At 34.3% G+C, this 21,415-nt stretch overlaps 1 protein-coding gene across 5 annotated transcripts in view; it reads right to left on the reverse strand.

Annotated features, from left to right (window-relative positions):
• LOC133682382 (putative disease resistance protein RGA3) overlaps positions 1 to 19,018 on the reverse strand; it is a 39,198-nt gene extending 20,180 nt beyond the window's left edge. For 3 of the 5 annotated variants that reach the window (XR_009836671.1, XR_009836670.1, XM_062105711.1), the window contains exon 1: positions 14,980 to 19,017. Coding sequence is in view for 3 of the 5 variants with exons in the window: in XM_062105711.1 (XP_061961695.1) it covers positions 14,997 to 18,959 (3,963 nt within the window). In the remaining 2 variants the exon portion in view is untranslated. Of the gene's footprint in view, positions 1 to 13,371; positions 13,733 to 14,979 lie in introns of those variants that run through there. The other 2 variants (XM_062105712.1, XM_062105710.1) reach the window with 2 other exon arrangements.
• Positions 19,019 to 21,415: the final 2,397 nt, after the last annotated feature.

The following is a 21,415-nucleotide window of genomic DNA, read 5'->3' on the forward strand; positions in this document are numbered from 1 at the left end:
AACATGCATTTCCCACCTAATCTCATTTGATTTCTCATCAAAATTATAAAAGTGGTTTGAATTTAGTTTGACACAAACTCACCTCTTAATTAATAATCTCATTTTGATGGTTTTGTTTTTGAATTATTAACTTTAGTGATTTTCACAAATTTTACTTCCCTCGTGTTGTGGAATTTATACTTTACAGCCTCACGCAACCATTCCTGATTAAATTATCACAAATCACTAGACATTCATTCAATTATTAGCCTCTAATAATAATTAAAATAAATTACAAATAAAAAATTACCCAAGAATGGAAAAATATTAAATGTTCAATTACCATGAGTTTCACAGCTATGCCTAAATAACAATGAAAAAAAAAGCTATTAATGAATATAAATGTCTGGTTAAATTAAAAAAAAAATTATTAATGAATATTGATGTTTAAAAATAAAGAAACAATATTGAGCCCGGACAGAGAGAAGTATAGAGTAAAACTGGCTATTTGAAAATAGATAAAAGTTGTTTTTTTAATTATTTATTATTTAAAATAAAAATAATGTGAAAATATAAAAAATTATTATATTAAAAAAATTTAATCTAAAAAAAACGGTTTTAACAATTCATTTAAAGTGTATTTTTTTTTTAGAAGTTGTGATTGATGTTGAGGTGAGGTAGAATTTAATTATAGACAAAACTTAACTGTAAAAATTAACTTTTTTAATTTTTTTTTTTATGAATTTCATACACAAAACTAACCTCTAAAACCAACAATCACACTCAGGAAGATGAAGTAAATGTTTGTGATTGTATTTGAAAATCAATTTTAAAAATATTTGAAATTTTTTTATTTATTTTTATTTTAAATTATTATATTTTTATATTTTCAAATTATTTTGAAGTATTAATATTAAAAATATTTTTTAAAAAATAAAAAAATATTTTAATATATTTTCAAATAATCGAAATAAAGTGTGTTTTGAAATGATGAGATACGGTTTCAAATTCAAAACAGGGGTCCCTCCCTCTTTGATTGATTGCAGCTGGCAGCATCTTCCACGAACCAAGGCGATGAAAATGACCCTTCCTTCTTATCTTGCGTGTCCAAATCCATCTAAGCGTGTTGACAACTTTAAAGCATAGGGTCCCTCCCTCTCCCTATATCCTCTTGATACGTGTAATGAATCCAAGAAAGTAGTGTTAGTAGTCAGTAGTACATAGACTTTATTTATTAAAAAAATAAATAAACTTAACAAAAACTCAGAAAAAAAATCTAATAGTAATATGGTACCGGACATAACCATTATACCCTCAATTATTAACCATATTACTAGATAAATGAATCCAAGAAAGGAATATCGATTTTTTCTGTCCCAAAGCACTATTATTGGTTTGAAAAGTTTGCTTCTTCCATTGCACTCAGGAGAACATTTGGCTCGCAGCAGCTTTTTATTCAGCTCCTTGTAATCAAAATTAACCAAGTTATTTCTTTGTTATTTATCTTTCTTTTCGGCTGTTTTTTTTAAATACTATTTTTTTTAATCTTTCTATATTTATTGTTGTTGTTGTTGTTGGTGGTGGTGTAAACTAGATCAGGGATGATAACTAATTACAACCACCAACATCAGTTATCAATTTATTTTGTGTTTCAAAAACACTTTTAAAAAAAATTAATATTTTTTATTTGTTTTAAATTAATATTTTTCTGTATTTTAAAATTATTTTGATGTGCTGATATCAAAAATAATTTTAAAAAATAAAAAATATTATTTTGATGCATTTCCGAGTAAAAAACACTTTGAAAAGCAACTGCAACCATACTTCCAAACATGCTAACCACCTTTAAGTCTTGCCCAATAAAGCAACGACTCACATGCAGGTATGCAAGGCCAAACCTAATTATGAACCTTTTTTTTTTAATTTAACAGGGGGGCCGAACGTGTTATCCGCCCTAAATATTTTTTTTAAAAATTATGTATTGTCTGTATCAGTAGATAACACATTATTTATATAATTCAAAATCCAGTTAATATGACAGGCTGGCAACTGGAAAATCGGGTTCTTTATTATTTTTACTAAAAACTGATTTTCAATCTATTTTTGATAAAAAAAAATACCTTGAAAACACCTTATAAACCTCCTTGAACCAGTTCATGACCACCAAAAAATTGCCAAAAACTCGAAATCCACTCAAAATAAAAATCTTCCCGAGTTTAAATATATTTTTTTTTGGTGTTTTCAAAGTAAACAAACACCTAATTATAACCCCCTCATTATATAGAACCTTTTGATGGTTGAAATTGTTTTGGTGGTTGAAATCTTTCCCAACAATCACTTTTTCTTTCGAAGCTGAAATCTAATAACTCTCTATTGAGAAAACTAAAAAAATAAAAAAAATAAGGTTAGGTATTAAAATGTATTTCTTTAAAATTCAAATGATTGATCACCTAATATATATCTAAAAAGGATGGAGGACTAAAATAATTTTTTTTAACAAAATTTTCAACCAGTTTTATGTGCTATTTGAGATTTTCATCTCAATTCTTTATCTTTCGATTCAACCTTCACTTCTATAAAAAAAAAATATATAATTAATATCTAATTTAGGTTTAAAGGTAACAAATCACGTAAAATAAAAATTTAAAAATCAAAGTAAAAATATATTTTTAAAAAAGAAGCAATACCAGTGTTATATGAGAGAGTGCATGGTAAGAACTTAATTGTATGAACCGAAAACTCAACATTTCTATTACAAGAATTGAAAACCCTTACATGCACCCGAATGTTCTTGCAGAATTTATAGCCGGACAATTAAAGAATAGGGTGGGGTTACCATTATCCTTTTTGTAGTGATGAATCTTGTATGTGTTCCTAAGAAAAGGAATTTGTCCATTTTTCGGGGTCTCAAAGGGGCGTGGAGCTATCTTGTACTTCTCTTTTATTTAGCCTAGCTCAGGAGAAAGAGGCCCTAGGGAGAGATCTCCACTAGGGTAGACGGGCAAGCAAACTACCTTATGCAGCTGGAAGACCAGGGAAGGTATGCCGCTTTTAGGAATAATCTCTTTCGATGTATTGTATAATATATGCCACAAACCATCAAAAATAAAAATAAAACACGCTTGGATCATTTCCAACAAAAAAAAACAACCTTAACTAGGTTTTTTTAATTTTAATTATATTTATAACAAAAAAAAAATAATAAAACGATTGGTGAATCTACTGGGCATCAAGACACGTGTCTCTATTCAATCACTGGAGCAGCAGTCCATTTTGCCTCACGGTCAACTTATCTTGCCTGGCCTTTTATCCATCTGTTTGGGTGATGTTGCTGGGCTTTGGGCTGGGAGCATGATTGTTTTTATTCTTGGGCCTGCTACCTATTGCGTTTGACTCATCAACTCATTTTGCATCTGCCTTTACTCTGCCTCTCTTCACCTGGTTTCCCGCCCTGCCCTTCCCTCTCAATTGAAGCCACCAATGGGAGTGCATCTTGCATCAACTTTGATTGATGAGAGTTTAGGTATGAATTTTCAGCTTGATTTGAGTCGCTATGCTAATCTATCTCTTTTCTTTACATGGTTTTGCATTCCTGCTTTCTCTCTTCTGCACAGTGGTGTAGCTCTATTGGAATTCAATTTACCGTCGTTGGTTTTTTATTATCTTCCAGGTTTCCATTGTTTTTTCTCACCCATTTTCATTTGAAAGTCTTTTTCCCATGTATTGTCCCGAATTTATTCATTTATTTATAGTTGAATTTAGCTCAGTGGTGTTATTTTCTGCTTTCTTTCTCAGGATTTCGGCTCTTTTGATGACCTTTTGCTGGCGCAACCACCTGATGTTCCATGGATTTGGTTGCGTGATGTTGCTCCAGTTCGTGATTTGCGATTATTCTCTATGATTCGTAGTTTTGTTTCTTTTCAGAGACCCTGCTGATTTCTTTTTTTCTTTTTCTTTTTCTTTTTTGGGAAGCACTTTTTGATCAGGTTTAAGAGCATGTCTGTGCTTCCTCCTATTTTTGATTAGTGGTTTTATGATGAGTTTAGGAATGTTGTGTGTGTTTGATTGCTTTTGACTAGGCACGATCGAATAGCCCTTGTCAGGGTTATATGACCCTTCAGCTGGTTCTTAAGCAGGTATGGTTTCCCTTCACTGCATTCATTTTCGTATAGCTAAATGTTTTTCTCAAATGGTGTCTGGATGTTTAGTAAAGGTGATGCCAGGGGAAATTATGAGCATGGCTGGCTGGGAGGATTTGTGGGTATATTAACAAATTACAAGTTGCTTCTTTGATCTAGATGTTTAGTAAAGGTGATGCCAGGGGAAATTATAAGGGTGGTCTTGGCATCCGGACTGCTAGAGAAGCCATCTTTAGATGGCAGCAAAAGGATTTCTTCTCTGGCATGCTAGAATTCCTGCAGACATTTGCAACTACCTTTTCCTCTCCTGTGTTTACAAGTATCCTGTCTCGTCAAAGAATGATGAGTCACACAATATAGGCTAACAAGTTTTAACATTACAGTTAGTTGCTCTATTTCTTCATCTGCACATTACCTTCCTTTCTCAAAGAGTTGGCTTGGAAATACTTACTATCTTATATATTCCATCTTTTTGTTGTTTTCGATTGTGGTTTGTTTTTGTTGTTGTTGTTGAGGATGGTTGCATTCCAATAGCGGCCTCTTACCTACTTTTGTTCTATGTTTGCTCATGTGCTGTTCATTATCAGGTTGTCATTCTTCACTGCTTGCTGCATTTTTTAGCTGCAGTAATTTCTTTTCATTTTTTGGCCTTCTGCTGTTCTGTTTCTTTAGAATCTGTGTCTACAGATTAGTTTTCCACTCCTCTTCTATGCCATCCGAAGCAGATATCAACAGCAACTGGCAACCCTCATAATTCAACATGTCTGGTGGGTCAGCAGGAACAAACTTATTGCCCAAATTGGCCTTGTAGGTGAGTTGGAAACCTTGTAAATTGGGAACTGCCACCATGTTGATCGGGATTCTTTATGTGAATTATAAATGAGCCCTCACGTTCGATGTTAAGCGACTCTTGAGGCTCGTTTTCCTTGTCTTTTGATGGCAATTCTAGTAATAGCATGCATTCTCTTGCCTGGATTGTGCCTTGGTATCCGATAAATGCCTTCTCCTAATGCTCTTGCTGGATACTTGTGTCGAAGCCCTCTTGTCGCAGCAGTGTCATATTCCTCTGAGATGCAACAGGTAATCAAAATTTATGATCAAATTGAGGTCCATGAAACTGCAACAAAATTCAATGCTGACTTCTAGAAGACTTTTACATCCCATTTCTTCTATCAATCTCAAACAAGGGCTCTTTTTCATTGTTTACTACCTACAATCCAAGAGAAAAAGAAAGCACATTCATTGCTCTAACTACTAACTCTATTGTAAAACTTTGAGAGAAAAAATAAAAGTACTAGCATATTATATACTAAACACATATTTTTGGACAATATATTACAATTAATTACCTGGCTTCCGCGCCTGGCTCGAGCCATTGTGAAGCACTACTACTTCCACCATCATGATCAATACTGCTGAAATTTAAAGCCAGATTGAGGGAATTGCTTCTCCTCAACCGCTCTCTCTCCAGACTCTGGCCTTAGTACCAAGTACAAACGTTGAACGTCATATATATAGAATAATTTTTCAGTTTTTCCATAAATAAAACCACTCGTGAGTATTATATTGATAACAATAAGTTCCATAAATAAAATAAGAGAGAGAGAGAGAGAGACAAAACCTGAATCTCAACCTGGGCTTCACTTTTAGTCTTGACTTCTTCACTTTTAGTATTAGAAGAAGCTGATGAATGCAAGAACTGAGAAGTGGTGGTGTTTAACATGTTTGCAAGCTCAGAAAGGAAAGAAGCATGCAGGATACCTCGCAGTACGAGAAACTCCTACAAGGAGACACGTTTCCTATATACAAGCCACGCCACGAACGTATAGGGAACTGGAAACTGCCTGCAACTTGTCAAAAAAACAGCAATATTTCACGAACCTTAAACGACAAGGAATGAAGGTATAGGGTACTAACGACATGTCATCACCATTGGCAATGCTGTTTTTCAATATTTGTGCCAAAAAGTTCTTAACTGATCACTGTATGTAGGGTTTATAAATCATGTATACTTATAATTCTTTTATATCAGTTAGAGTTAAAGCCTAGACAGCTTACAAGTTATAAGTTTCAGATACTCTTTTTTTTAAATAATTTTTTTTTCTCAGAATAACTATATAATATTTTTTGAAGGACAGCTAGCGGATTTGGGCAAATTTTATCAACGTGAATTCATCCAAGACTGATCATAGCTGAGGTATTTAGTATATTTCACTATATAATTATCTTGTGATGTTTATAAATAAATGAGAGTAGGGAAAGGCTATAAAGCTCTTGGAGGCTTAGAAGCATGTATAAATGAATAAAGGATATAATGATAATTGAATAAAACTTGATAAATATAAATAGAAAAAAGAAAGAAAGAGGGATCTGAAAATTAAGGGGGAGTGACGGGAGAAGAGAAGAAAAGGGAAAGAAGAAGAAGAGAAAAGAGAGAAAGATAAAGGAAGAAGAAGAGAGTTAGTGAAAATAAGTTAAAAGGGTAAGATTTATGCTTCGATGTGTATAATGTGTTTTCTTTAGCTATAGAATTCTGTTTTGTTGAATATTAGGGTTTTGAATATTTTTTTTTGGGTTTGATTGATGAATTGATTTGAATGTTATGGATTGATTGTTATGGATAATGAATTATTTAGTTGATTTTAAAAGATTGTAGGTAAAGATGATGATTTTGAGTCATGATTTTGTTTAAATTGTGAATTTGAGTTAGAAATCTTGAGATAATAGGAGGTTTTCTGTGGAAATTTTGGGTTTGAAGTTGAAGATAGGGATGAGCAAAAAAACAAAAAAACTGATTAAACCAAGAAAATTGAAAAAAATAACTGGAAAAACTGAATCGTGAAAAAAAACCGATGAAACCGATTAGAATTTTTAAAAAACCGACTGGTTTGATTTTGGTTTATAAGCCTAAAATCAAAAAAACCAAACCGAACCAAACCTAAACCGGAAAAAAAACTGAGCAAAACTGGAAAAAACCGAGCCAAACCGGAAAAACCGAGCCAAACCAAAGAAATCGAGAAAAACCGAAAAAAACCAGTTTTTGTTCTAAAATAACCGAACCGAATCGAAACCGATCAGTTTGAACCGGTTTTGGTTTTTATTTTAAAATGGTTTGGTTACTTTTCTTTATAAAAACCAAACCGAAAATGATCACCCCTAGTTGAAGATGATGAAATTTTAGTTTGGTCCCTCAATTTGTGAAAATTTCAGTTTAGTCCCCAAACTTTGAAAAAATTACAGATTGATCCCTAGAGCGTAATATGAGATTCTGGATAGAAGAAAAGATGAATTATGGGTAGAATTCCAGTATAGTTATGAATTATAACACTTTCAATTTGGTCCTCCCATTTGACAAAACTTACAATTTGACCCTAAAAATTTGATAAAATTCCAGAATGGTCCCTGGAGCATAATTAGAGTTTCTTGACAGAATTGAGGATGAATTATAGAAAAAATTCCAATATAGTCATGAATTTATGACAATTTTAGTTTGGTCCTTGAAATTAACTGAATTACAATTTGACCCCTAAAATTTAATAAAATTCTAGATTGGTCCCTAGTTGTAATATTAGCTTTTTTAGATTGGTTTGATGAATATTTTAGGGTTATTTAGTAAATTATTATCAAGTTTTATTATTTATTTTCTTATGAATTAGATTTCGGGGAAACCATATAATTTTCGGGTTTTTGGAAAAAATAACTAGTTTAGTTCAAAAACATATAGGGTTATGGAATAGACCCTTAGTTAAGTGTATTAAATAGGTTGTATGCTCTTTCGAGTCATTTTTGAATATGTCTTTTTTTTATTCAGATAATCCTGATATTCTACCAGTGGGGTATCAGTAGGATTTCTTTCGGTATCTGCTTTCAAGTTATGTTTGCTTTTCAGTCAGGTGAGTGGATAATTTTCCATATGCATGTGAAATATTATAGATACTTGAGTTGTTAATAAGAATTGGATCATGCTTCTTGATAATATATAATTGACTTTTGAAATGACAGTTCCTCATTTGATTGATGTCACAAGTTGAACATTGATTATGATTATGAACCTATGGTATGCCAGTCAAAATATCCATGCTAACAGGATAGTGTTAGTCTTTGTGCACATCGTATCTGAACCCTAGTTGGTCAGAGTAGTGACCAACCTGTGTTGACTGATCATCCCATAGTACAGAGTCTCATGCTCATTGCATTTTGATTTTGTGATGAGCTTTACCTTATGATATTCTTGTTATGACTTATTTGAGAAATTTTCCTATAAGAACCTAAAACCATAATTGTATATGCATTCCTCATTGTTATATCATCTCGTGTGTGTATATTGAACGTTATCTACTCAATGAGTTCTTGAACTCACTCTCTCATTATTTATCTTTTCAGGCTTATAGCTTGTTAGTGAGTCATTTTTATTGGACCTTCAGAACCTGCTTTTTTTGTAGTAATTTGTACTTTTTTTATGTCTAATTAATACCCCACAACTATGAATTTGTATTAACTATTGTATTAAAACAATTAATTATATTATAAAGTTAGTTTTGATGTTATTGTTACGTTGAACTCTTATTGAGTTATTTAATAGATAAGTTTGTATGTAAGTTCGAGTTTGTATAAGTATGAATCCTTGAAAGGAAACATTATTTATGTGCCAGTTATAAATCCGGTAATTGGATTGTGACATATCTTATTTATACTGAGCATGCCTTTTGTCTTCTTTGTTTCAGACTTTCATACAAGTAAATTGTCTTCTTTGTTTCAGACTTTCACTAACTCTCGTAAATAAATCATAACAATTAAAGCTAATACATCCAAACCCGCAACCCCTCAATCCAATCAGCCACCTAATCGGTGACTTGCCGAAACCCACAAATTACAAACACCCCCTTGAGTCAAATAGTCCATAAACCAGCCTCAAAATCATCTATCTATAGCAAATGGAAACATTTTCAAATAAAATACACTTATCACTAAAAAATTAATTACCTGAAGATCAAAAGTAAATACAATTCAACTGTGGTTATGCAAAAGAAGTAAAAAACCCTTCTCTCAAAAACTTCTAAAAGTATAAACAAAGGGATGGAGATACATGGGGAAAAGAACCGCTTATAAGAAACAAAACAAAAGAAAAACCATCGAACCGAGATGGAAAGAGAGATTATTTCTATGATGGGGAGAGGGAAAGAAAGGAAGGAGAAAAAAGAAGTGCCAGAATGTTGTGTTAATCCATTCACCGGGCATGAAAAGCAGATAACAAATTTAAGTAATTCATGTGTTTTGTTTTTTTGAATTGATACATGTAGTGAAGAGTGCAAGAAGGATATGCCAGTGGCTTTATAAGTTTCCAAGGCCGTAGTCTTGATGCCAAAATCAAGATGAATTCTGGTTAGTTAAGTTCTATAATGTAGTCTTGATGCTAAGAGGCACTAATTTTTTTTTGCTATCTGATTAATCAACTGATTGTTTGTTATGATTTGGGGATTGTGAATGAGTGATTTGGTTTGTAGGAAGACAACAACCTTGACAGAGCCGAAAGCGAAGAAAGAGAAGAAAGAGGAGAAGGGCAAGGATCAAAATGCACTGAAACAACCTTCCATTACTTTCTTTCTCCTCATATAATGCCCTTTGTTGCTGCTTTGTGTGGTGTAATAAAATGTGATGATAATGTGTGAATATGGGGAGTGAGGTTTGTATTGATGTGTGTTGTTCTTTAATTAGGGGTGATCTTAGGAAAGAGTATGAGGAAGGCAACCGGCACTCTAATGATGTTAAGAAGATAAATGAAACGTAATGTAGTTTTGTCATTTTCAATTTTATTATGTTGTTCAAGTTGATATACTAATAATTATAAGGGGTGATCTTAGGAGAGAGTATAGTAATGCTAATGCTGCATTTGATGAAATTCAGGTTGCAAAGGAAGGTGGTGAGAGATGGAAATCAATGACCGATGGAGTGAGTGTTGGTTTATCTCTCTCTCTCTCTCTCTCTCTCTCTCTCTCTCTCTCTCTCTCTCTCTTTTTATATAAATCATTGGTGGACACTTATAATGCTGCATTTTGATTTCGATTTGTTTCAGGAGAAGAAGCCTTATGTGGATAAGGCTGCTGAGCTTAAGGCAGTGTATGATGGCCTTAGAGGGTAACAATGCTGAAAATGAGGATGTGAGTTCAAAATATCTCCTCAATTTATTGATTTAATGAGAATGTTGTTATGGGATTTAGAACCTTCAAGCTTAATCCTTTAACGAGTTTCAGGATTGTGCCTGAAATCTGATACATTTAAAATCTCCAGAAAGTTGTTTGTGCTGTTATTTAAAGTCCTTGAGAGAAACCCACTAAGCTGATTTCATTTGAGCTCCACTGAGGATATTACATCTAGCAATTTGATCTCTAAAATATCAAACTTCAATTGGTTATGTGACAGCTTGAGCTTTTGCAAATTAGACATGTTGGTGAAGAAACCAGTAATGCTATCCATTAGAAAGTTATTAGATAGGTCTCAAGAGCTCAAAGAATCTGGTCTTGTAAATTTTGGAAGGTTTTCTTTGAGTTTACAATTAGCTAGATGGATACCTGAAAGCTCTCTATCTTTGATTCAATTAAGAACTGACCCTAAACTAAGGTTGTTGTAAGTCTTGTCCATTGACAATAGATGAGGAAGACCCCTACCTTGAATAACTGGAAAAGGATTTGAGAGCTCATTTTTGGATAAGTTAAGGTGCTACAGGTTTTGTAAGTTTGAAATGGATAAAAGAATTTGACCTCTAAGACTATTAGAACTCAAAGAAGTGTAAGAGATTCTTGACCTGCAATTTGGCTTGGGATTTTTCCTGACAGCTAGTTATGATCCAGGGACAAGCCCTGAAGCTTGACCAAGCTGAACAATGAAGTTGGCAACAGCCCTGACAACTGGTTTTGGGACAGGTTAGTCATTCCTGGATTGTTAGCTGTAATTAACAAGATAGTACAAACTAACTATTTGTAAATAAAAATTAACATTAAAAAAAGAAGCAATTTTTTGATCTTATACGTTGGTTTTTTTGGTTTTGGGTTTTGTTTTCCATGTAAGGCCTCTTCTCCTGCGTTTCCAGCTTTGTTGGGTGAGCTTATGTGGTTTTATTTTGCTGGTAAGGCCAACCATTGAGGTCCTTTTCAGCTCTCTTTTTTTTCCTTTAAAGATTAGTGCATTCATGAGTTGTTTTGTGTTGTTTTATGATGTTGTTCCATTGTGGATGTTCTAGAATTCAAGTTTGTTGCTCTTGGTTGTGGCTGGTTGGGTGCTGAAAAAATTTCCTTTTTTGGTTTTTTTTGCATTCATAAGTAGCTTCATGTTGCGCATTGATGCATGTTTAAAGATTCAATTTTTTATTTTTCTACTTTAATTATGGCTACCTGAATGCTAATGAGGTTTCCTAGAAAATTGTAATTATGCTTTAAAGATGATTTACTAGATGTTTCAACACTTCCAAGGCTACATGCTTCATAAAGGATGATGCACAAAGGAGTTAAAAGAATTCATTGGTTTCTAAATGTTTAGGATTTGGTTTTTTGAAACTTAGTTGTGCTGACTTTTCTTTTGTATAGTGTTGTTTTCTTTTTTTTTGTTCTACTCTTCTTTCCTCTTCCCTTACCTTTGTTTTCTAATTTTTATTGGGGAACATCTATCACTTGCCTTATTGTTTTGCTGTCAACTCTGCTAGGATCATGCCCATTCTCTCCTCAGTCAGCTTCTTGGTCTTCTTTCAAGGATCTGACGATACATCTCACTTTTTTTCTTTCGCTTATACATGTTCTTAGCTTCTCATAGTTGTTACTTTAAGTCCACCCCCTACTCAATCCTTATCCATCTTTCTTTTAAGTTTGCTTCTACACAGTTGTTATGCTCCTAACCTCCATTTTTATCCCGGAAGCAGTTCCTTTTGTGTTTTTTTTTTGCTGCCGCAGTTGTTTTCTCTTATTCATTGTGCTTGCTCTCTTTTACCCTTTTTGTTTTTTGTCCAACATTTCGTTTCATCTTGCTGGCTCCGCTTCCCTATTCATCACTAGATTTATGACTTTGCAAGGTGCTGTTTATGTTGGTGCTCTGTTAGCGATCTTGGCCTTATAATCAAGTTTTTTAAGAGGCCTTTATTCTTCTCTTTTTCATTTTTTTTTGTTATTTTCCAGCCTGTTGTGCAGCACATATTCTTTTGTTGTGATCTTTGCTTATGTAAATTTGATAAGGCATATGACAAAAATCGTGGTTAAATGATTGTTTCTTTTGAGGTGAAAGATATTGGAAAACCAAACTTGAGAAATCCAGTCGTGCATGAAGCGAATGAGCCTCTATTAGAAAATCTTGAGAGAGCATATATACAATTAGACATTGATGAAGAAGAAGCAATAACCTAGAAGTTAAAAATCATGAGATCTTTTTTGAAGGGAACATGGAGCAGAAGAAAGAAACTTACTTTGCAGGTGCTAACAGTTCTAGCTTGAAAAATACTGTTGTCCTATGGTTTGATTTGGTTGTTAAATACGAAGCATCATGTTGGGAGATTGAAATGCAATTTTGGAGTGATTGTGTTCCCCTTTATAAGCCACAACTAACATGCTAGGATCTTCCAGGCTCCTTTCTACATGGGTTCGATCCATGTCACCTTTTGACCATAAGTTGTTAGATATTAGAATGGCTGGTGTATCCTCAGAAACCCTTGAGCTGTCGATTGAAGAGGGTTGGTTTTACCATTTCTGTTCTACCTGTTGTTTTCAGGAGTAACAAGTCAAGTTTTTGGTACTTCATTTTTATGTTAGCTATTTGTTTTGCTATTGTTCTGCAATTTAATTTCTTGTATCGTCTGACATTCTTAATCTCGGGTGTCATTATGCTGAGGGTTGCATCCACTTTGAACAGGTCTTTGGTATTTTACCACAGCAGTACCATGGTGATGGGGATCATCCTTGTAATACTTGTAGTTCTTTTTCAGGTAGTGTAGTTATAAAGCCTTAGTTCTTGAAATTGTGATCGTATCAGTTAGCCATCCCTGTTCCTAAGCAATAACCTCTGTCTCTTTGGAGTGATCAATACAAGGTGGACAACAGAAGCCAGAGGTTTCCAAAGCCTTTCTATAGATTCATGTGCTTTCACTTTGAGATTTCTGTCACTTATCAATGTTTGAATAGACTTATTCATGTGAAGTGAACCATTTTTCTTATCATGGCCTTTATGACTTGTTTCAGCTGTTTAAATTCTTAAAATAGAAAAAAACAGACAGAGATAGAAGGAAGAATTACAAGACAGAAGGTAGAATAAATCTTCAGAAATTTGCAGTTCATCAGCATAACCATCTATCCATCACGAACAATGGTCACTCTACATTTAGAAAATTCAGCTTTGAAAAGCATTTATCAGCATGAATAAACTCATAAAAATAGAATTCTAAAAATGTTAAGAAACAAAATATAATATAAAGTAATAGAATTTGCACTGCATACAGATAAAAATTCACATCCATGCCCATATGAAACTCTTCTGTCTTCGTGAATTCACATGTTTATCCCCCATCCAACCCGACAAACACTATTCTGCAAAAGCTTTGAATAACCACTCTCTGGCTTCCTTCAGTCTTAGCGGTTCCACTGCACATACAATAGTTAAAACAGCCATCTTGTTGTTAGTGGAGGAAAGAAAGCCAAATTTATTTTTTACGCATGCAACTAACAGAAGTTGGACTGTTAACATTTGGCAACCCTTTTACATTGGATTCTTGCGTTATAAGATTTTATTTATAACTATATAGAAGCAGTTTGTTTGTTTGTGTATTTATAAAATTTCAGAAAAATGGGATTACTTCATGGTTTATGCAATTTTTTTTTATTAATGTGAGTGTCCGGGCCAACTTGCGCACACCTCGACTAATCCCACAGGCCCTGAAGTTAACGATCATATAAGCCTCCAGTAACCCTGAAATTTGTAAAACTCGAACAGAGAATCTTTATAAAAGAAATGGTTTATGCAATATTCATAATCCAGAGTGCTGCTCATTCTCAACTAATACAGCAAGGCATGCACGAGAAGTAATGGACATAGAATTCGTAATTGAAGATTAATTCAATCCTATCAAAAAAAACTTTTACTTGTATTGGTTGGAGTTAGATAATAAATTATCAATATAAAATTTATTAATTTATATTTTATATAAATTGGAGCCAAGTTTGCCTTTTTCTTTTTTTCTTATTTAAATCTTGGGGTCTACTAAAAAGTGTTTTTAGCTTTAATTGTATTTGCTACTAAAAAGTGATTGGTTAGTAATCTCAGTAATAATCTTAGTGGTTGTTATTAAATGAAATTAACTAAATTAAAATTGGTTAGGCAAGAAATGATTAGGCAATTTTTTCTTAAAAAGTAAAAGTTTAATAACATTTTAAATTATAATTTTTAAATTTTAACAAATCATCATTAAATTCATATGTATATGAATGCCTCGATTTGAATTTGAATGTGAGTTTTATGAATCGGTTAATTTTAAGATTTAATGGTTAATAAATGGCTATTTATTTTATCATTGATATGTACGTATTTTAATACATAATAAAAGCTAATTAATAATGTCATGTGATGGTGTACAATCTGTAATGTGTATATTAGCTAACTAATTATATATTCCACGGAATCAAATTTAGGTTATAATAGAAAAAATAAATAATCATTTCTTTTAATTATCATATTAAAATATTCTATGCGTAGAAAAGTAATTCAGTCATGAAAATATAGTTTTCGTAGTTAATAATGCCATGCGATAGTGTACGGAATCAAATTTAGGTTATAGTAGAAAAAAAATCCTCTGCATGCAAAGTAACAGAAAAATATTTAAACCCCAACTTACCTGTACACGTGTACCCTCTACCATATATAGATTTCTGGGATATGAGAAATCTTGGGCCACTCAGAGCCATTCTCCTTTCTACAATTTGCTGATAGATGTGGACATTCCCCCCCAATACTCAACGTCTTTAATTTGGAGAGGCGTTGAATGGCTGTTGAGCTTGGCATATACTTGAGATTCTTGCAGTTATAAATCCCGAGAGATTGAAGAGAAGAAAGGTTGGCCACCCATTCTGGCAATGCTTCCTCAAACTCCTCTCCATTGAAATTACATATCCGCAATGTCTCGAGGGCAGTGAGGTGTTGAAGTTGGTGGGGTACACTCTTCAGTTTATCCCATCCATATATCCATAGGGATTTGAGGGACCCACTCAAGTTGAGGTGTTGGATTGAGTTTAAAACTCCTGCAGGAAAAGCCTCCAGCTCATTTGAGAAACCACCACCGATGCTCAATTCCTCCAGTTGCGTGAGGCTGCTTAAGCAATCATCCTCCTCTCTACAATTTGCTGATAGAAGTGGACAATAAACAATCTGCAATGTCTTTAATTTGGAGAGGCGTTGCATGGCTGCTGAATTTGGCAGATACTTGAGTTTCTTGCAACTAGCAATACAAAGAAGTTGAAGAGAAGAAAGGTTGGCCAACCAATCTGGCAATGCTTCCTCAAATTCCTCCCCGTCGAAATCACATATATCCAATGACTCGAGGGCAGTGAGGTGTTGAAGTTGGTGGGGTACACTCTTCAGTTTATCCCATCCTTGTATCTCTAGTCTTTTAAGGGACCCACTCAAGTTGAGGTGTTGGATTGAGTTTAAAACTCCTGCAGGAAAAGCCTCCAGCTCATTTGAGAAACCACCGATGCTCAATTCCTTCAGTTGCGTGAGGCTGCCTAAGCAATCATCCTCTGGGATATCACTCAAACTCCGACACCAAGTGATTTTAAATTTTTCAAGAGAAGGCAATTGTCGTAAACCATGCCAATCAAAACTGATGAGCTTACCACAACAACCAATCTCTAATGTTCGAAGCGAAGACAATTCTTGCAAATCATTGATATGGATAAGCTCTCTCCAATTCAATATCTGCAATTCCTCTAGAGATGCGCAGCATTGCAGTCCATTTGGAAGAGCTGCTAATTTACCTCCCCAAATTTCCAATTTCTTCAAAGAATATTTCAATTCTCGGAAATCACCAGGAATTGACATCAATTCCCTGCAGTCCCCCATTATATGCAATTCCACCAGAGCTGTGCAGTGTTGTACGCTTGGAATGGATGCTAGCTTTGGACAACCCCGTATCCTTAAATTTTGAAGAGACATGAAGCCATGAAATTCACCAGAAAAACATCTCAGTTCATCACATCCGTCAATTTCAAATCGTACAAGAGATGAAAGACGACATATCGCAATGCTTTTCAACTTGCCACATCTCTTAACACTCAACTTTTCAAGACGAGGAAATACTGCAACAACTTCTCCACCTGGTACCATCCAGTCTTCAAGACCATCCATACCGCACAGAGTGAGTTCTGTTAGTGCTTGAAACAGTACTGCTGCACTGCCACTGCCACTGCTGCTATAAAACTCATTGCCTATACATTTCACATTAGGCATTCCACTCATCTCTAGAATCTTAAGGCGAGGAAGACATCCAAGTGTTGGGAGTTGTCTGCTCTTGCTGCAACCATTCAATCTCAGCACCGTCAGATTATTGAGTTGCAATATCCATGATGGGAAATCTTCACCCCCGTAACCCCTAATTGTCAAGCTTCTTATGTCTGGTTGAGGTTGCAGGCCTTCTAGCACATACTCGTTGTTGACATTGTTGTTACCTTCAAGGCTCCATTCAAGCACCAATTTGTTCATTCTTTTTTCACGCAGTTTTGCCTTCTCAGCTTCTTCTCTGTCTCTAACTTGCTCAAGCTTGCATATCTGCAATTCTCCTCTTAGTTCATTCAAACATCCCAGCTCTTCAACCATATGATTTGGATCCACAACAAATAAAGGCAATGTTTGAAGGCGTGTTAAGAGTCTCACCTCAGCTGGCACTAGCTTTGGATCATCAAAATGAAGATGTCTCAAGCTCACTAAATTCCTCATTTTCTTGGGAAGCTTTTCTAGTGACTTGCAATTAGAGAATCTTAATGTTTCCAAATGGTAGAGGTCGGTGATGGATTCTGGCAATGCTCTGATACTGGTACGTGAGACATCAAGATATCTCAAATGTCTCAGCTTGCAAATTGAATCTCGTAACTCTGTGATATCAGACCGTCGCAATTTGAGAGTTCTCAAGCTTTTGAATTTCCAAGACGCATTGAATACATCAACCCTTGAGAAAACAGTTCGCAATTTTCTAGCATCAACCGCTGGAAATGCTGCCTCATCATCCCCACGAGTTATGAGATTTAGATGACGAATATGAGATGCACCATCAACAGCCGAACCCGCCTCCAGATTTAACGCTGCTGATTTTGAGACCTGCAATGCAAGATCATGCACAAGATCATGCATCTTGCAACTTGTTACGATCTCATACTCATTCCTTTCGACATCTTGGAAAAAGGAATTTGCAAGCAAGTCATTGAAATACTTGTTGCCTTCGTCTTCCATCCTCCTATTTGATGTCCCAAGATAACCTTCGGCCATCCAAAGTTGAACCAGCTCTTCCCTTTCAATTTTAAAATCTTTAGGGAAAATGGAACAGTATGCAAAACATTTTTTCAGTGATGGCGATGACAGGTGATCAAAACTGAGTCTCAATATGAGCAAAACTTTATTTCCATCCTGAGAATCCCAAATTCTACTGTTTAGAATTGACTGCCACTCCTGTGCCTGCTTTCCGTGAAGAGTTCCTCCCAAAACTTTAGCAAGTAATGGAATCCCTCCACATTTCTTGGCAATCTCTTTTCCAATAGTCTCCAAGTCTGAAGCTATTGTTTCTCGTCCACCCCTGCTCACCTTTTGCTTGATAATGGACCAACATTGATCATCTGAAAGTTGCCCTGGCTCGTGGTGGCTCCCTGGAGAAGTCCCCATCATGTCCGCTACTTCCTTAATGCGCGTTGTAACAACAACAGCATTCCCATTCTTACTGTTGATTTTTAACAGTTGTTGCTTCAAATCATCCCACTTATCATGGTCTTCATTCCACACATCATCAAGAACAAGAAGAAATGTCTTCTTTTCCAGCTTTTCCTTAAGTTTTTTCATAACTGCATTTAGATTGCTCAACATAGTTCCATCAACATCTTGCAACATCTCTCCTAAAATCCTCCCTTTACTAAAATCATTAGAAACACAAACCCATATTGTTTCATCAAAAAGCTTTTTCTCCCTCACTACTTCACAAACTTTTTTTGCTACAGTAGTCTTTCCGAGGCCACCCATCCCCACTATAGGGACAACAGGTAGAACTTGTTGATCAATCGAGCCAATCAGCAATTTCATAACTTTTGAGACGTCATCCTCCCTTCCTACTACAACGGTGTCCAGGATTGAATCTGTCTCTCGATCTATATACTGGGTAACTTCAGGAGCTCCATCTACAGGTAGAGATGTCGATACAAGACTGATTCCAGCTGCAACTTTCCAAATTTCATCCAGGGCTTCATTGATCTTCTTAACTTCTTCATCCATCACATGATTGAATGCAATAGGGTTGTGGGATACAAAGTCACATACCGTGTCAAGTCCCGTTCTCTCCTGTTGTTCTCTGCGATGAATCTCATAAGCAAACTCATCGAGAACATCTTCAACATCATAAGCTACATCCTGTACGTTCTGCAGCCAACACTTCACAGAATTGCCTGTGACTGGCCTTCTGGCTGCATCTTGGAGCACATATTTGATCATGGTCAAGGACTGATTGAGCTTTTGCAGCTGTCCCTCAAATCCCCAAGCAAGTCTGATCCCTTCAGCAGCTATGGAACTCACCTTTTTCAAAGCCTCCTCAATGACAAACGTAACAAATAGCTCTGCTGCCATATCCTCTTGTTTTCTTTGGGAAAAGAGAGAAATGTATGGTCTGAAAGTTGTGAAATAGAAATGAAATGAAGTGTATTTTGGAATGGGGAGATAACATTCAACTTGAAAGCAGAGGGTCCCTCCCTTTAATTGATTGATGGCAGCATCTTCCACGAAGCACTACGGTCAAACTTGGCATGCTGAAGCCAAGACAAGGACCCTTCCTTCCAAAAGTTTTACAAAATTAATTGTGAAATATTTTAAAGATGAAATGAAGTGCGTATTGGAATGCGAACACCGTTGGATAACGCGGTACAAACCGTTTCTAGAACACCGTTGGATAACGCGGTACAAACCGTTACTGTATCAATTGATTGATTGCAGTTGGTAGCATCTTCCACGAACCGCTACTGTCAAACTTGGCACGCTGAAGCCAAGACAAGACCCTTCCTTCTTGTCATGTGTGTCCAAATCCATCTAAGCCTGTAAACGTGGCTAATAAATGTTGAATTATAATCTTAAGAAATTGTTTTTCATTTGAAGTGTACCAATATTCTCTTGACACGAATAACGAACCAAGATAGTAGTGGCAGAACAGACTTTTCGTCATAAACTAGCATTTAGATTTTTCAAGACATTAAGAAATTACGTTGTTAGATTGTATCTAAAATCTTGGTAGACTCAAGTCATCAAAAAAAAAAAAAAATTTGGGAAGAATTTTGGAATAGAGGTGCAGAGAGTTGTAATATTTTTTCTTAGGAAAAAAAAACTTATAATCTTATATAGTGTAATTTGTAAACAAGATTTTCTTTCATATTTCCAAAAAAAACCAAAAACGGCAGCAGAGTTTCTTCTTACGTTTGCCTTGGAGTAGACTTTGATAAAGATGAGTTCCATGGCTACTGGACTTGCTTGGGGATTGGAAGGCCACCTGCAAAAGCTCTGTTAGGAAATAGGTGAGTGTCTTTTTTTAAAAAAAAAAACTTTAAAAAACAATCTTAATTATATTCTCAATACCCCTTTTTTTTTCTTTTATAATTTATTTCTTTTACTTTTTTTATTAAAATTTTTACAAAATTAATTGTGAAATATTTTAAAGATGAAATGGAGTGCGTGTATTGGAATGAAGAGAACATTAAAGCAGAGAAAGTTGCATGAGGGTCCCTTTACTAATTGATTGATGGCAGCGTCTTCCTTTGTTTGTCAACTTGAACCAAGGCGAAGAAAATGACCCTTCCATCTTATCTTGTGTGTTCAAATCCATTTAAGCGTGTTGACAACTTCAAAGCAGAGGGTTCCTTCCTCTCTCTATATCCTCCTAACATGTGTAATGAATCTAAAAAAGTAGTGTTAGTACTCAGTACATAGACTTTATTTATTAAAAAAATAAATAAACTTAACAAAAACTCAGAAAAAAAATCTAATAGTAATATGGTACCGGACATAACCATTATACCCTCAATTATTAACCATATTACTAGATAAATGAATCCAAGAAAGGAGTGTCGATTTTTTCTGTCCCAAAGCACTATTATTGGTTTGAAAAGTTTGCTTCTTCCATTGCGCTCAGGAGAACATTTGGCTTGCAGCAGCTTTTTATCTAGCTCCTTGTAATCAAAATTACCCAAGTTATTTCTTTGTTATTTGTCTTTTTTTTCAGCTGTTTTTTTTTATATTATTTCTTTTTCATCTTTCTGTATTTATTATTATTATTATTATTATTATTATAGTAGTAAACTAGGTCAAGGATAAACATTTACTACAACTATCGACCACAATTTTCCATTTATTTTTGTGTTTTAAAAGCAATTTAAAAAAAAATTAATTTTTTTTATTTAAATTAATATTTTTTTAGTATTTTCAAATCATTTTGATGTACTGATGTTAAAAATAATTTTTTTTAAATAAAAAATATTATTTTGATGCATTTCTTAATGAAAAATACTTTGAAAAACAACTGTAACCACACTTCCAAATAGACTAGCCACCTTTAAGCCTTGCCCAATAAAACAACGGCTTACATGCAAGTCTGAAAGGCCAAACCTAATTATAAATCTTTATTTATTTAAAAAAATTTAATAGGTGGCGAACGTGTTATTTGCTTCAAACATTTTGAAAAAAAATTATATATAATTTATATAAGTAGATAACGCATTGTTTGTATAACCCAGAATCCGGTTAATGTGGCAACTGGAAAATCAGGGTCCTTTATTATTTTTATAAAAAAATGATTTTTAATCTATTTTTGATCAAAAACACTTAGAAAACACCTTATAGACATTCTTGAACCAATCCATAGCTACCAAAAAATAATCAAAAACTCAAAATCTACTTAAAATAAAAAAAATTTTAAGCTTGAATTTATTTTTATTATTGTTTTCAAGATAAATAAATATCTAATTATAACCTCCTCGTTATATAAAATTTTTTAATGGTCGAAATTGTTTTGGTGACAGAATTCTTTTCAAGAACCTCTA

This window comes from Populus nigra, chromosome 2, assembly GCF_951802175.1.
Source record: "Populus nigra chromosome 2, ddPopNigr1.1, whole genome shotgun sequence".
NCBI classification, from domain to species: domain Eukaryota; kingdom Viridiplantae; phylum Streptophyta; class Magnoliopsida; order Malpighiales; family Salicaceae; genus Populus; species Populus nigra.